The sequence below is a fragment of the Sander lucioperca genome, chromosome 20 (assembly GCF_008315115.2).
Source record: "Sander lucioperca isolate FBNREF2018 chromosome 20, SLUC_FBN_1.2, whole genome shotgun sequence".
Classification (NCBI taxonomy): Eukaryota; Metazoa; Chordata; class Actinopteri; order Perciformes; family Percidae; genus Sander; species Sander lucioperca.
In genome coordinates this window covers 26,302,966-26,317,916 of record NC_050192.1, presented here as the reverse complement: position 1 = coordinate 26,317,916, position 14,951 = coordinate 26,302,966, and the positions used below count along the sequence as shown (strand labels likewise).

Sequence of the window (14,951 nt, the reverse complement as noted above, 5' to 3'; positions counted from 1 at the left end):
CCGTCTCTCACAGTTGAAGTGTACCTATGATAAAAATTACAGACTTCTACATGCTTTGTAAATGGGAAAACCTGCAAAATCGGCAGTGTATCAAATACTTGTTCTCCCCACTGTATATATATTTCTAAAAAGAAACTACAAATGATGTGACAATTTAATTACTAAGATCTTTAGACATTTAAATTAAAAACAACCTCCTCTTTTTAATAAAAAATAAATTTCAAAAAAGGCGCATCCTAAAGATGACGATATGTATCGATATTTTCACTTTGTATCCATAATATTGGATCGCTGACGACTGAAGCGTTATCGATCCAGATTGATGTCTCGTTACACCCCTAGCACAAACCATATCCTCACCTGCAGGTTAAATGAGTGCAATCTCCAGAAATGCTTTGCGGATTCGGCCTCCGTCCTCAGCTGCGACACCTCTCACCTGAAGCAGCTTGACCTCAGCTACAACTACGTGCAGGACTCCGGAGTGAAGCTGATCTCTGTTCATTTGAACGACCCGCTCTGTAAACTGGAAAAATTCTGGTAAAACCATCTACTAAGGATTTATTGTTTTGGGAGATTCCTTGTGGCTTCAGGTTTAAATCTCTCCTTGTTAGGATGGTATTTCTTAGAATTAGCATCAAGTCTTGTGGTTTAGAGTTTCACTTAATGATCAAGTTCCCTTTATAGGAGCTTTAATCGCCGCATAATGTAGTCATCCGGCAAAGTTTGTTTCAGAGCAAAATAGGGCTGTTGGAACGAATGCCGAAATTCGAATATAATTCGAATAGTAAAAAAATCAATACTATTCGAATGCTGAAATGACTTTTTTTTATAAATATGTTGGCTAACATTAGCCAATCTCCCTCTTCTCGCCTTGGCCTGACCGCATGTGTCACTCATGTCACGTCTTATGAACAATAACTTAGCGGGAGTGAGAAACACAAGGCAGTGTGAGGTCTAAGATAACGTTAGTACAACATTACGGAGCTAGTGTTACGTAGCAGGCAGCGGCTGGAAATCGTAAGAAGGACGGGAAATAGTTTTAACATGACTTTAAAATCGACTTCCACCGAGCCAAAGTGTTAACATTAGTTAGCTTGTTCTTGTTTTCTAACTGCATCGCGAGATACAGTAACGTTAGCGTAGCTGCGAGCTTCATGAAGACAGCTAAAGGTAATGTTAGCTGCCCTACAGCTGTCAGAGTTAGCTTCTACTTATATATTACCTTCTAATAGCTGTATTCTCAGTAACGTGACAATCTGCAAGAAACAGGTTGCTTATAAATCACTAAAATAGTAGTGACAGCCCCGTTTGGCTTAGTTATTAATGCCGTTAGCATCATTTGTTACTTACCTAGCTAGTTTATGACAAAACGTTTCGGCTGTGCTTTCTAACATGATGTCATTGTGCTAACGCTAACCGAGCACCGTTAGCCTTTACAACAGAGCCACTTCAATACACTTGTTGATAATGTTTCATTCCAGAGTTCTCTGTTGATTTGTGTTTGTCGCTGTGTGCTCGTGGTGGAAAATGAATGTAAACGAAGTTGCGTGCAGGTCCCCTCAAGGCCAGGCTAATGTTGGACGCAACTAGCCCCTCTAGTGGACGGAACGTGTAACAACAACCACATGCTTGTAATGCCATAGACAATGCATAAGCCTGAGTAGTGTAGTACATATTTTACAGGCTGCAATTGAGCATTACATATTCGAATATTAAAAAAAAAAATCAAATGGAATTCGAATGGTATTAAAGAGGAAGATTGACAGCTCTAGAGCAAAAGCACATGATGTACTGCAGGGAACAGAAAGCAGCAACATGTTCACATGGACTGCCCATGCAATCAAAATTCAAATGCATGTCAAATATAGCTTATATTTTATGTAGAATTTGGTTAGAAAGCCAAATATCACTTATTCTATAACATCATAATGTGTCGCTTAATAATGAATATATCCTCTTGTCTACAGTGTGGACAATAATGCAGAGTGCTACCTGAAATCAACACTGAAAAACTGTAAGTGCAGTATTTTCTATTTATATTACCTCCATTCACTTTTAACGTCACCAAACAGCAACAATCTGTAATGTGGGCAGAAGACGATACTCAAAAGCTTTTATTTGTAGTTGTTGGCAGCAGCAGGCTAAGATCAGGCTCTGAACCTGCAATGTCACTGCTGAATGCCTGCCAAAAAGAATTGCAGTAACTGGACACTTAAACAAAACCTTACCTACCACATTTCCTTTTTATCAAATAAATTATTCTAATTACTAAAAATAATGCATACATTCCTGTTTCAACATGTAATCAAGCCTCTCAAAGAGTCTTTGAATTGACAAACCTTTTTCTTAAAATAGTTACCTTTTGAATCATTTTCTCATCTAGGTTCAGTTGTAGTTTCAGTTATGTTATGACTGAGTGCACATATGTGACATGAATGATACCATCTTTCTACTTGTTTTTGGCTTGACATGTTATAGTCAGTCACTTGTCCAACAGATGGCAGGATAGAGGTTTATTCACAACTGAGTGTTCTGTGATCGATCTCTCTCTCTCTCTCTCTCTCTCTCTCTCTCTCTCTCTCTCTCTCTTTATTTCTTTCAGTGTCTATTTGTTAAGATTAGACAAAGTTCAGGCTTTGATCTCATCATGACCCCAGACCCCCAGGGGTCATGATGAGTTGAGTTTTTGAATTTGTGAGTATAATTATTTGAAAATGTGTTTGTTAACCCGATACGCACCACCAAAGCACATAAAAACTGAAATGGTTGCTAGGGTTTTTCTGCATTATTCTACATGATGTTGAGACCCGGTTTTGTAGAGGCACCTTGAGTAAAAATCAGTGGCGGGCACACATGCAGACACAGAGGCACAGTGGCCACTGACACTGCTCAAACCTTCAACACCAGCAGCAACAACAATCTAAAGCAAGCAGTAAAAGCTAGTAAAATCATTTTACTAAAATGCATACAAATCCACTAAACTTACCAAAGCTGCTCATCATTTGAAGAAAAAGTACATCCTCCTTTCGTTCATTAACTTTACATCTAAAAATCTAAACAAACTTGAACTAACGTTATTGCTACGGTTATGTGATGCTAGCTAGTTTTGCTTCTCGGCCCCCGTATGCTAACTGGTCCGAAAAATGCCGATGGGTGGCAAGGCCAGCTAGTAGGCTCTCATCCTGTCAAAGAAAACACCCGACAGGGCAAACTCGAAATTTGATTGGCTAAAGAACATGACAATCAATAACATCGTCCCTATTTGCTTAAACAGCAGAGGGATTCACTGGAAATTCTGAAGGCCTCAGAGTAGATTTTTCACCCGGAGACAGCACAGGGGGAAATCTGATTGGATAAACCGAGGGAGAGAGTAACAATGAAATTACAGCAATAGACTCGTGGGAATGGACTTTGTAAAATACATATGAAATTAATAATTATTCAGTTTATATTGTTACATGGTGTGTTGGAGGGAGAAAGAAGTTAACAGGGACCACAGTTCATTTTTTTCCTAGGGGCCTCCTACTGGGTTAATGTGGCTTTTTTAATCAGTTATTAAATACAAATATTGATTAAAAAGAACACTGAAAAAGCCATGTCCGTTTTGTACAGATGCATGTACACTCACGTTGGACACAAACACAGCTGCCAGGTCTCTCTTTCTGTACGACGGAGGAAAGCAGGGGACGTGGGTCAGGGAGAGACAGCAGTACCCAGATCACTCCGAGAGGTTCGAGAGCGTCTCCCAGGTGCTGTGTCACCAAGGCCTCACCAAACGCCACTACTGGGAGGTGGAGTGGCGAGGACGCTGGGTGGATGTCGCCGTGGCGGTGAGGGGGATCCGTCGGAGGGCGAGCTCTAACCTCTGCAGGTTTGGGTACACAGATCAATCCTGGAGTATGTTCTGCTCTGAGGATCACTACAGCGCTCAGCACGACCACCAGCCTGTGGAAATACCAGCACCTCCGTCTCGCTCCCACAAGGTGGGAGTGTATCTGGACTGGCCGGGTGGCACCCTGTCCTTCTACAGCGTCTCCTTTGGGACCCTCAGCCACCTTCATACGTTCTACAGCAACTTCACTTTCTTCACATTCTGTATTCTTACTGTATTTTCACTTAGGTTGTCTCTAAGTTACATTTAAAATCAAACATGGAGGACAAATATATATTATCGGAAAAATAATGTGGATTGGTAGCATCTTTCACTAAAAGGTTTCTATTAAACAGCCAATTGTAAACTTCCATCTATAATCTTCCAACCTGCACATACTGTAGATGCACTAAACACAAAAGTATAGCTGAGTCTCATGTGAGACACAGAAGTCTGCACCAAATTTCATGACAATCCATCCAGTAGTTAAGATATTTTACTCAAACATCCAGAGATCACCAAATCCGTTAGGATACATCTGGGGACCATGATATCAAAACTTGGTGCCAATCCATCAAGCAGGTGAAGAGGTACAGTATATCCACGGGCAGGGTTCGACATAAGCAATGGCCTGATGGCCTGGGGCCAGTAAAACACTATGTAAGACAAGTTGATTGGCCTGTTCGGGGCAGTGAAATTGTGACAGTCAAAGTCACGAGTCAGTTATTTGTAATGTGATGCTAACGTTAAGTGAATCACTATCCAACGTTCATTAGAAATGGAGTTCACCGACGTCAACAAATGATCGCCGTCACAAAGAGTCTAGACATGCTTTTGACCTTCATTGGCAGCTGCAGCAACTCAAACCCAGCCAGAACGGAGCTGCTGCCCGCTCTCCCCCTTCCCCGGGAGGTGGGAGCTAGCTAGTAATATTTGTGTACGTCACGGTCCCTCCACCGGACAGCCAGCCGCAACTTGACCCCAGTTCCAGCTGCTGTTTGCTCTCCTCCCGACGAAGTAGTCTCCTAGAGGCTGGGAGTCAGGCTGAGGGGCCGCAGGGTGCGCTAATAATTACTAGCTAACGTTAGCTAACTGCAAAGTAAGCTTCCCCAGTGCTGCGTTCAAATGCTGTCGGCTTAAAATAACCCAGTAAACATAGCTGGGGAATATTCAGGTAACTGCAATATAAACACGAAGAGGAAACACACTTAAAATTAAATAATTTCACTTTAAATAGGCTATCTGACATTTGCCTTATAAGCATGTATTCTCCTCTTCAAAACAATGTGGCAAATTAGCTATGTTGCATAATTTAAGAACAATGACATATATACCACAACCATATCACAAAAGTTATCAATGATTGCTCTTTTTTTTTTTAACCAAAATTCACTATTTATTCATGACGACAATCATTGACATTGAACGTTTACAAAGACTGAGTGAAGGCAGCATGGCCTTGACACAGTGAAACTGTAGCCTCACTCTGGCCTTTCTACGTAAGTTAAAACAAGCATTACTGTATAATAACTATGAACTATTAGAGTGCAAATCCAACTAAATTGACTGAACTCATATTTGTAGCAGAATAGTTTTTTTCCCCGTGTTGTTTGGATGAATCATTACAATGTATATTCCATTAGTAAATTAACAATTTGGAAAAGTGTTTTTTCCCCCCTTTTTTCCCCAGGCCAGTAAAAATATACAAAGGGCCAGTAAAACCCTGATCTACTGGCTCGGGGGGCTAGTGGGGAAAAAATGTTGGACACTGACGGGTGAGAAAAGTTTGACCTGCTGGTGGCACTATATGAACTTTTAGGGGATCAAAAGTCATAAAAGAGATTAATCCTCTGGGCACCACGAATATCTGTTCCATGGCAAACCAGCCATTAGTATTCAAGACATTTCACTAAAAAAGTTAACCTCCTGCTGACGCAAGAGTAAGGATGATGTCCAAATGGTAACCCTAGATTTGCAAAACCTCTTGCGTGACACACTTTCCGACAACCTATACTAACCTTAACCATTCGAGGTCTATGACTAACCTTAACTATCACGCAAGACTTTCGCAAATCTTGGGTTACCATCTGGACACGGCCGAGAGTCAGAGTTAACAAAGTCAGTAGGATTCATCCTCTGGGAACCACGAATGTCAAAATTTCAATGCAACTCATGGCAAAAAATTCAAAAGAGGTGCTAAGTTTCAAATAAGCAGTTTTCTATCCCATGCTGTTAAACAGGCATGAGGAAAAGTGAGTACTTGGCACTGTACCAGGCTTCAATAACACAGCAGGTATTTCTTGTTTGACTCAGCCTCAGAATGTTGTTTGCCTTGAGGTGTAGCCAAATGGGAAAAGTCAGAGAAATGAGCATTTAAACACTGATGGGCATATTTTAGTGCAGCAGAGTTTAAATGTCACAGTTGTGAAAGCTGAGTGACATACTTTGTAAAAAAAAAGAAAAAAAAAAGAAGAAGTTACTTCAGAGGAATAGGGGAAATAAAGGTCACTGGGTTTGCTCATGCACGATGATGAAGAGGGAAAAAAAGAGAATTCTGTATTCTCACTGTATTTTCACTTAGGTTGTCTCTAAGTTACATTTAAAATCAAACATGGAGGACAAATACATATTATCATCGGAAAAATAATGTGGATTTGTAGCATCTTTCATTAAAAAGGTTTCTATTAAACAGCCAATTGTAAATTTCCATCTATAATCTTCCAACCTGCACATACTGTAGATGCACTAAACACAAAAGTATAGCTGAGTCTCATGTGAGACACAGAAGTCTGCACCAAATTTCATGACAATCCATCCAATAGTTAAGATATTTTACTCAAACATCCAGGGATCACCAAATCCGTTAGGATACATCTAGGGACCATGATATCAAAACTTGGTGCCAATCCATCAAGCAGGTGAAGAGGTACAGTATATCCACGTGCAGGGTTTGACATATGCAATGGCCTGATGGCCTGGGGCCAGTAAAACATTATGTAAGACAAGTTGATTGGCCTGTTCGGGGCAGTGAAATTGTGACAGTCAAAGTCATGAGTCAGTTATTTGTAATGTGATGCTAACGTTAAGTGAAGCACTATCCAACGTTCATTAGAAATGGAGTTCACCGACGTCAACAAATGATCGCCGTCACAAAGAGTCTAGACATGCTTTGGACCTTCATTGGCAGCTGCAGCAACTCAAACCCAGCCAGAACGGAGCTGCTGCCCGCCCTCCCCCTTCGCCGGGAGGTGGGAGCTAGCTAGTAATATTTGTGTACGTCACGGTCCCTCCACCGGACAGCCAGCCGCAACTTGACCCCAGTTCCAGCTGCTGTTTGCTCTCCTCCCGACGAAGTAGTCTCCTAGAGGCTGGGAGTCAGGCTGAGGGGCCGCAGGGTGCGCTAATAATTACTAGCTAACGTTAGCTAACTGCAAAGTAAGCTTCCCCAGTGCTGCGTTCAAATGCTGTCGGCTTAAAATAACCCAGTAAACATAGCTGGGGAATATTCAGGTAACTGCAATATAAACACGAAGAGGAAACACACTTAAAATTAAATAATTTCACTTTAAATAGGCTATCTGACATTTGCCTTATAAGCATGTATTCTCCTCTTCAAAACAATGTGGCAAATTAGCTATGTTGCATAATTTAAGAACAATGACATATATACCACAACCATTATCAATGATTGCTCTTTTTTTTTTTAACCAAAATTCACTATTTATTCATGACGACAATCATTGACATTGAACGTTTACAAAGACTGAGTGAAGGCAGCATGGCCTTGACACAGTGAAACTGTAGCCTCACTCTGGCCTTTCTACGTAAGTTAAAACAAGCATTACTGTATAATAACTATGAACTATTAGAGTGCAAATCCAACTAAATTGACTGAACTCATATTTGTAGCAGAATAGTTTTTTTCCCCGTGTTGTTTGGATGAATCATTACAATGTATATTCCATTAGTAAATTAACAATTTGGAAAAGTGTTTTTTCCCCCAGGCCAGTAAAAATATACAAAGGGCCAGTAAAAACCCTGATCTACTGGCTCGGGGGGCTAGTGGGGAAAAAATGTTGGACACTGACGGGTGAGAAAAGTTTGACCTGCTGGTGGCACTATATGAACTTTTAGGGGATCAAAAGTCATAAAAGAGATTAATCCTCTGGGCACCACGAATATCTGTTCCATGGCAAACCAGCCATTAGTATTCAAGACATTTCACTAAAAAAGTTAACCTCCTGCTGACGCAAGAGTAAGGATGGTGTCCAAATGGTAACCCTAGATTTGCAAAACCTCTTGCGTGACACACTTTCCGACAACCTATACTAACCTTAACCATTCGAGGTCTATGACTAACCTTAACTATCACGCAAGACTTTCGCAAATCTTGGGTTACCATCTGGACACGGCCGAGAGTCAGAGTTAACAAAGTCAGTAGGATTCATCCTCTGGGAACCACGAATGTCAAAATTTCAATGCAACTCATGGCAAAAAATTCAAAAGAGGTGCTAAGTTTCAAATAAGCAGTTTTCTATCCCATGCTGTTAAACAGGCATGAGGAAAAGTGAGTACTTGGCACTGTACCAGGCTTCAATAACACAGCAGGTATTTCTTGTTTGACTCAGCCTCAGAATGTTGTTTGCCTTGAGGTGTAGCCAAATGGGAAAAGTCAGAGAAATGAGCATTTAAACACTGATGGGCATATTTTAGTGCAGCAGAGTTTAAATGTCACAGTTGTGAAAGCTGAGTGACATACTTTGTAAAAGAAAAAAAAAGGAAGAAGTTACTTCAGAGGAATAGGGGAAATAAAGGTCACTGGGTTTGCTCATGCACGATGATGAAGAGGGAAAAAAAGAGAATTCTGTATTCTCACTGTATTTTCACTTAGGTTGTCTCTAAGTTACATTTAAAATCAAACATGGAGGACAAATACATATTATCATCGGAAAAATAATGTGGATTTGTAGCATCTTTCATTAAAAAGGTTTCTATTAAACAGCCAATTGTAAATTTCCATCTATAATCTTCCAACCTGCACATACTGTAGATGCACTAAACACAAAAGTATAGCTGAGTCTCATGTGAGACACAGAAGTCTGCACCAAATTTCATGACAATCCATCCAATAGTTAAGATATTTTACTCAAACATCCAGGGATCACCAAATCCGTTAGGATACATCTGGGGACCATGATATCAAAACTTGGTGCCAATCCATCAAGCAGGTGAAGAGGTACAGTATATCCACGTGCAGGGTTCGACATATGCAATGGCCTGATGGCCTGGGGCCAGTAAAACACTATGTAAGACAAGTTGATTGGCCTGTTCGGGGCAGTGAAATTGTGACAGTCAAAGTCATGAGTCAGTTATTTGTAATGTGATGCTAACGTTAAGTGAAGCACTATCCAACGTTCATTAGAAATGGAGTTCACCGACGTCAACAAATGATCGCCGTCACAAAGAGTCTAGACATGCTTTGGACCTTCATTGGCAGCTGCAGAAACTCAAACCCAGCCAGAACGGAGCTGCTGCCCGCCCTCCCCCTTCCCCGGGAGGTGGGAGCTAGCTAGTAATATTTGTGTACGTCACGGTCCCTCCACCGGACAGGCAGCCGCAACTTGACCCCAGTTCCAGCTGCTGTTTGCTCTCCTCCCGACGAAGTAGTCTCCTAGAGGCTGGGAGTCAGGCTGAGGGGCCGCAGGGTGCGCTAATAATTACTAGCTAACGTTAGCTAACTGCAAAGTAAGCTTCCCCAGTGCTGCGTTCAAATGCTGTCGGCTTAAAATAACCCAGTAAACATAGCTGGGGAATATTCAGGTAACTGCAATATAAACACGAAGAGGAAACACACTTAAAATTAAATAATTTCACTTTAAATAGGCTATCTGACATTTGCCTTATAAGCATGTATTCTCCTCTTCAAAACAATGTGGCAAATTAGCTATGTTGCATAATTTAAGAACAATGACATATATACCACAACCATATCACAAAAGTTATCAATGATTGCTCTTTTTTTTTTTTAACCAAAATTCACTATTTATTCATGACGACAATCATTGACATTGAACGTTTACAAAGACTGAGTGAAGGCAGCATGGCCTTGACACAGTGAAACTGTAGCCTCACTCTGGCCTTTCTACGTAAGTTAAAACAAGCATTACTGTATAATAACTATGAACTATTAGAGTGCAAATCCAACTAAATTGACTGAACTCATATTTGTAGCAGAATAGTTTTTTTCCCCGTGTTGTTTGGATGAATCATTACAATGTATATTCCATTAGTAAATTAACAATTTGGAAAAGTGTTTTTTCCCCCCTTTTTTCCCCAGGCCAGTAAAAATATACAAAGGGCCAGTAAAAACCCTGATCTACTGGCTCGGGGGGCTAGTGGGGAAAAAATGTTGGACACTGACGGGTGAGAAAAGTTTGACCTGCTGGTGGCACTATATGAACTTTTAGGGGATCAAAAGTCATAAAAGAGATTAATCCTCTGGGCACCACGAATATCTGTTCCATGGCAAACCAGCCATTAGTATTCAAGACATTTCACTAAAAAAGTTAACCTCCTGCTGACGCAAGAGTAAGGATGATGTCCAAATGGTAACCCTAGATTTGCAAAACCTCTTGCGTGACACACTTTCCGACAACCTATACTAACCTTAACCATTCGAGGTCTATGACTAACCTTAACTATCACGCAAGACTTTCGCAAATCTTGGGTTACCATCTGGACACGGCCGAGAGTCAGAGTTAACAAAGTCAGTAGGATTCATCCTCTGGGAACCACGAATGTCAAAATTTCAATGCAACTCATGGCAAAAAATTCAAAAGAGGTGCTAAGTTTCAAATAAGCAGTTTTCTATCCCATGCTGTTAAACAGGCATGAGGAAAAGTGAGTACTTGGCACTGTACCAGGCTTCAATAACACAGCAGGTATTTCTTGTTTGACTCAGCCTCAGAATGTTGTTTGCCTTGAGGTGTAGCCAAATGGGAAAAGTCAGAGAAATGAGCATTTAAACACTGATGGGCATATTTTAGTGCAGCAGAGTTTAAATGTCACAGTTGTGAAAGCTGAGTGACATACTTTGTAAAAAATAAATAAATAAATAAATAAATAAAAAAAGAACAAGTTACTTCAGAGGAATAGTAAAATTCTCCTCTTCAAAACAATATGGCAAATTAGCTATGTTGCATAATTTAAGAAATATACCACAACCATATCACAAAAGTTATCAATGATTGCTCTTTTTAACCAAAATTCACTATTTATTCATGATGACAATCATTGACATTGAAACTTTACAAAGACTGAGTGAAGGCAGCATGGCCTTGACACAGTGAAACCGTAGCCTCACTCTGGCCTTTCTACGTAAGTTAAAACAAGCATTACTGTATAATGACTATTAGGGATGTCCAGATCCGATCACGTGATCGGAAATCGGGCCCGATCACGTGGTTTCAGACTTGATCGGAATCGGAAGTTACCTCCCGATCAGGACTCGGATTAGGGCTGGATGATTAATTGAAAAATAACTGTAACCGAAATTCAGAGCCTATAACCGATGTAATTTTACAAAGTCGGTTATTTCGGTCTTTTAATCCTATTAATATTTCCGCGGCCACCCACTGTGTATTAATGTACTTTCCCCTTAAAACATATTACGGCCGCTGCGTGTGTAGTCACGTGACTCCGCCCCGTCGTGTCTGCGACCATAGGTGCTTTCCGATCGGATAGTACTTGTACTTTTTAGAGGAAAAGTACACTTCTAAGCAGTTCTAGGAACTACTCTCCCCCAAAATCTTTTTTCCCGTTTGCATTCCCACTGGCCAAGTGGCCATAGGGACTGGTAGGAGGGGTAAGGGAGCGACGCAAGCACAGCAACGGTCTTTATAGCATCGTCACTAGACCTTAGCGTCACATACAACAACAACAAATTATGCTAATACTTGTGCACTTTTCCTATATTAAATGCACGTCCATTCTCGTAATTCACGTAATGTTTTGCACAACACAGACGGGGCTTTATTATACTCGGAAAAGACCCCGCCTCTGCCTGCTGCGCTATGGACGTGTGTGTGTGAGACTGTGTGTGTGACTGTGTGTGTGTGTGTGTGTGTGTGTGTGTGTGTGTGTGTGTGTGTGTGTGTGTGTGTGTGTGTGTGTGTGTGTGTGACGGCCGGCGAGCCACAGGACACGCTTGTGCAGTTTAAATCCGAAAAGACAGTTAACCACAGGTTCCCGTTAATCTTATGGACATTTATTATTTATTTTCTACATTTTTAGGAAACTTTTTTTTTTTTTTTACATTAAAACTTAAATTACTTTTTTATAAGACGTTTTTATTTCATTGTAAAATCTACTGTTGTAGATTTCAGTTCAGTTGTTTGAAATATTTAATAAATAAGCATTAATTGCTATCTGTGTGTTGTTTCCTTATTTTAGAATCACAAAGATAGGATTATGCACTCTTTCATTAGAAAAAATAACCGTGAACATATTTACAGTATAAGAAAAGAAAAAAAAATTAAAATAATCGTTCAATAATTGTAATCGAGGTAACTTGTTCGATTAATCGTGATTATGATTTTAGCCAAAATCGTCCAGCCCTAACTCGGATATATATGTATATATATTCTCATTATTTTTTAACACATCTATAGTTATGAGAGAGTTAGACCCTTTGAACTCCACACAGAAACAGCAACGTGTGCGGCATGACATCACCTTGTTGCAGAGACGCTATTGGTTAAATGCCGGCAAAGTAGAACACGGAAGCAGCTTGAAGCGGAAAGCGCGAGTATGTCTGCGGTCTGGAGGTATTATAAAGTTGATGACAACAACATTGCCATAGCAAACTGTGAGATATGTAACAGAAGTGCTCTGTTTGTTAACAGAGTTGTTGAAAGTTAAAATAAGGTGAATTAAATAAAAAATAAGGAACATCCTGGATCTGTTTTTTCGCTCTTCTTTATTCTTTTTTTTTATATATTATAGAAGTATCGGATCGGGACTTGGTAGATACTCAAAATCAAATGACTCGGACTCGAGGGCAAAAAAACCTGATCGGGACATCCCTAATAACTATGAAGTATTAGAATGCAAATCCAACTAAATTGACTGAACTCATATCTGTAGCAGAATAGTTATTTTTCCCAGTGTTGTTTGGATGAATCATTACAATGTATATTCGATTAGTAAATTAACAATTTGGAAAAGCGTTTCCCCCCCCCCTTTTTTCCAGTAAAAATATACAAAGGGCCAGTAAAACCCTGATCTACTGGCTCGGGGGGCTAGTGGGGAAAAAATGTTGGACACTGACGGGTGAGAAAAGTTTGACCTGCTGGTGGCACTATATGAACTTTTAGGGGATCAAAAGTCATAAAAGAGATTAATCCTCTGGGCACCACGAATATCTGTTCCATGGCAAACCAGCCATTAGTATTCAAGACATTTCACTAAAAAAGTTAACCTCCTGCTGACGCAAGAGTAAGGATGGTGTCCAAATGGTAACCCTAGATTTGCAAAACCTCTTGCGCGACACACTTTCCGACAACCTATACTAACCTTAACCATTCGAGGTCTATGACTAACCTTAACTATCACGTAAGACTTTCGCAAATCTTGGGTTACCATCTGGACACGGCCGAGAGTCAGAGTTAACAAAGTCAGTAGGATTCATCCTCTGGGAACCACGAATGTCAAAATTTCAATGCAACTCATGGCAAAAAATTCAAAGGAGGTGCTAAGTTTCAAATAAGCAGTTTTCTATCCCATGCTGTTAAACAGGCATGAGGAAAAGTGAGTACTTGGCACTGTACCAGGCTTCAATAACACAGCAGGTATTTCTTGTTTGACTCAGCCTCAGAATGTTGTTTGCCTTGAGGTGTAGCCAAATGGGAAAAGTCAGAGAAATGAGCATTTAAACACTGATGGACATATTTTAGTGCAGCAGAGTTTAAATGTCACAGTTGTGAAAGCTGAGTGACATGCTTTGTAAAAAAAAAAAAAAAAAGTAAAGAAAAAAGAAGAAGTTACTTCAGAGGAATAGGGGAAATAAAGGTCACTGGGTTTGCTCATGCACGATGATGAAGAGGGAAAAAAAGAGAATTCTGTATTCTCACTGTATTTTCACTTAGGTTGTCTCTAAGTTACATTTAAAATCAAACATGGAGGACAAATACATATTATCATCGGAAAAATAATGTGGATTTGTAGCATCTTTCATTAAAAAGGTTTCTATTAAACAGCCAACTGTAAATTTCCATCTATAATCTTCCAACCTGCACATACTGTAGATGCACTAAACACAAAAGTATAGCTGAGTCTCATGTGAGACACAGAAGTCTGCACCAAATTTCATGACAATCCATCCAGTAGTTAAGATATTTTACTCAAACATCCAGAGATCACCAAATCCGTTAGGATACATCTGGGGACCATGATATTAAAACTTGGTGCCAATCCATCAAGCAGGTGAAGAGGTACAGTATATCCACGTGCAGGGTTCGACATATGCAATGGCCTGATGGCCTGGGGCCAGTAAAACATTATGTAAGACAAGTTGACTGGCCTGTTCGGGGCAGTGAAATTGTGACAGTCAAAGTCACGAGTCAGTTATTTGTAATGTGATGCTAACGTTAAGTGAAGCACTATCCAACGTTCATTAGAAATGGAGTTCACTAACGTCAACAAATGATCGCCGTCACAAAGAGCCTAGACATGCTTTGGACCTTCATTGGCAGCTGCAGCAACTCAAACCCAGCCAGACCGGAGCTGCTGCCCGCTCTCCCCCTTCGCCGGGAGGTGGGAGCTAGCTAGTAATATTTGTGTACGTCACGGTCCCTCCACCGGACAGGCAGCCGCAACTTATACGTCACGTAACTACGTACGTACCTACGTCATCCACAAGCGACAGCAGTCGGCGAGGACGAGGCAGCCGGCAGCTGCCTTCAACCTCCTACTTAACAGTCGGCTCTATCGCCTAGTTTTTATTATACTAATAAAGTGTTTTTAAAACCAAAGATACATTTTTACGTGTAAGTAAGTATTAGCCTCACGCTAATTTATCAAG

At 40.5% G+C, this 14,951-nt stretch overlaps 1 protein-coding gene across 1 annotated transcript; it reads left to right on the top strand.

Moving 5' to 3' along the window:
- The first annotated feature begins 322 nt into the window (after positions 1 to 322).
- LOC116054500 (stonustoxin subunit alpha-like) lies at positions 323 to 4,794 on the top strand. The gene is made up of 4 exons (XM_031306069.2): positions 323 to 537; positions 1,968 to 2,014; positions 3,613 to 4,106; positions 4,723 to 4,794. Exons 1-4 carry the CDS (start codon positions 323 to 325, stop codon positions 4,792 to 4,794), a joined length of 828 nt encoding a protein of 275 aa, XP_031161929.2.
- Positions 4,795 to 14,951: the final 10,157 nt, after the last annotated feature.

Coding starts and splice junctions, on each gene's coding strand:
- LOC116054500 (XM_031306069.2), top strand. CDS start 323: ATGTCTCGTTACACCCCTAGCACAAACCATATCCTCACCTGCAGGTTA. Junction 2,015..3,612: donor GAAATCAACACTGAAAAACT/GTAAGTGCAGTA, acceptor CGTTTTGTACAG/ATGCATGTACACTCACGTTG. Junction 4,107..4,722: donor TCACATTCTGTATTCTTACT/GTATTTTCACTT, acceptor CTTCATTGGCAG/CTGCAGCAACTCAAACCCAG.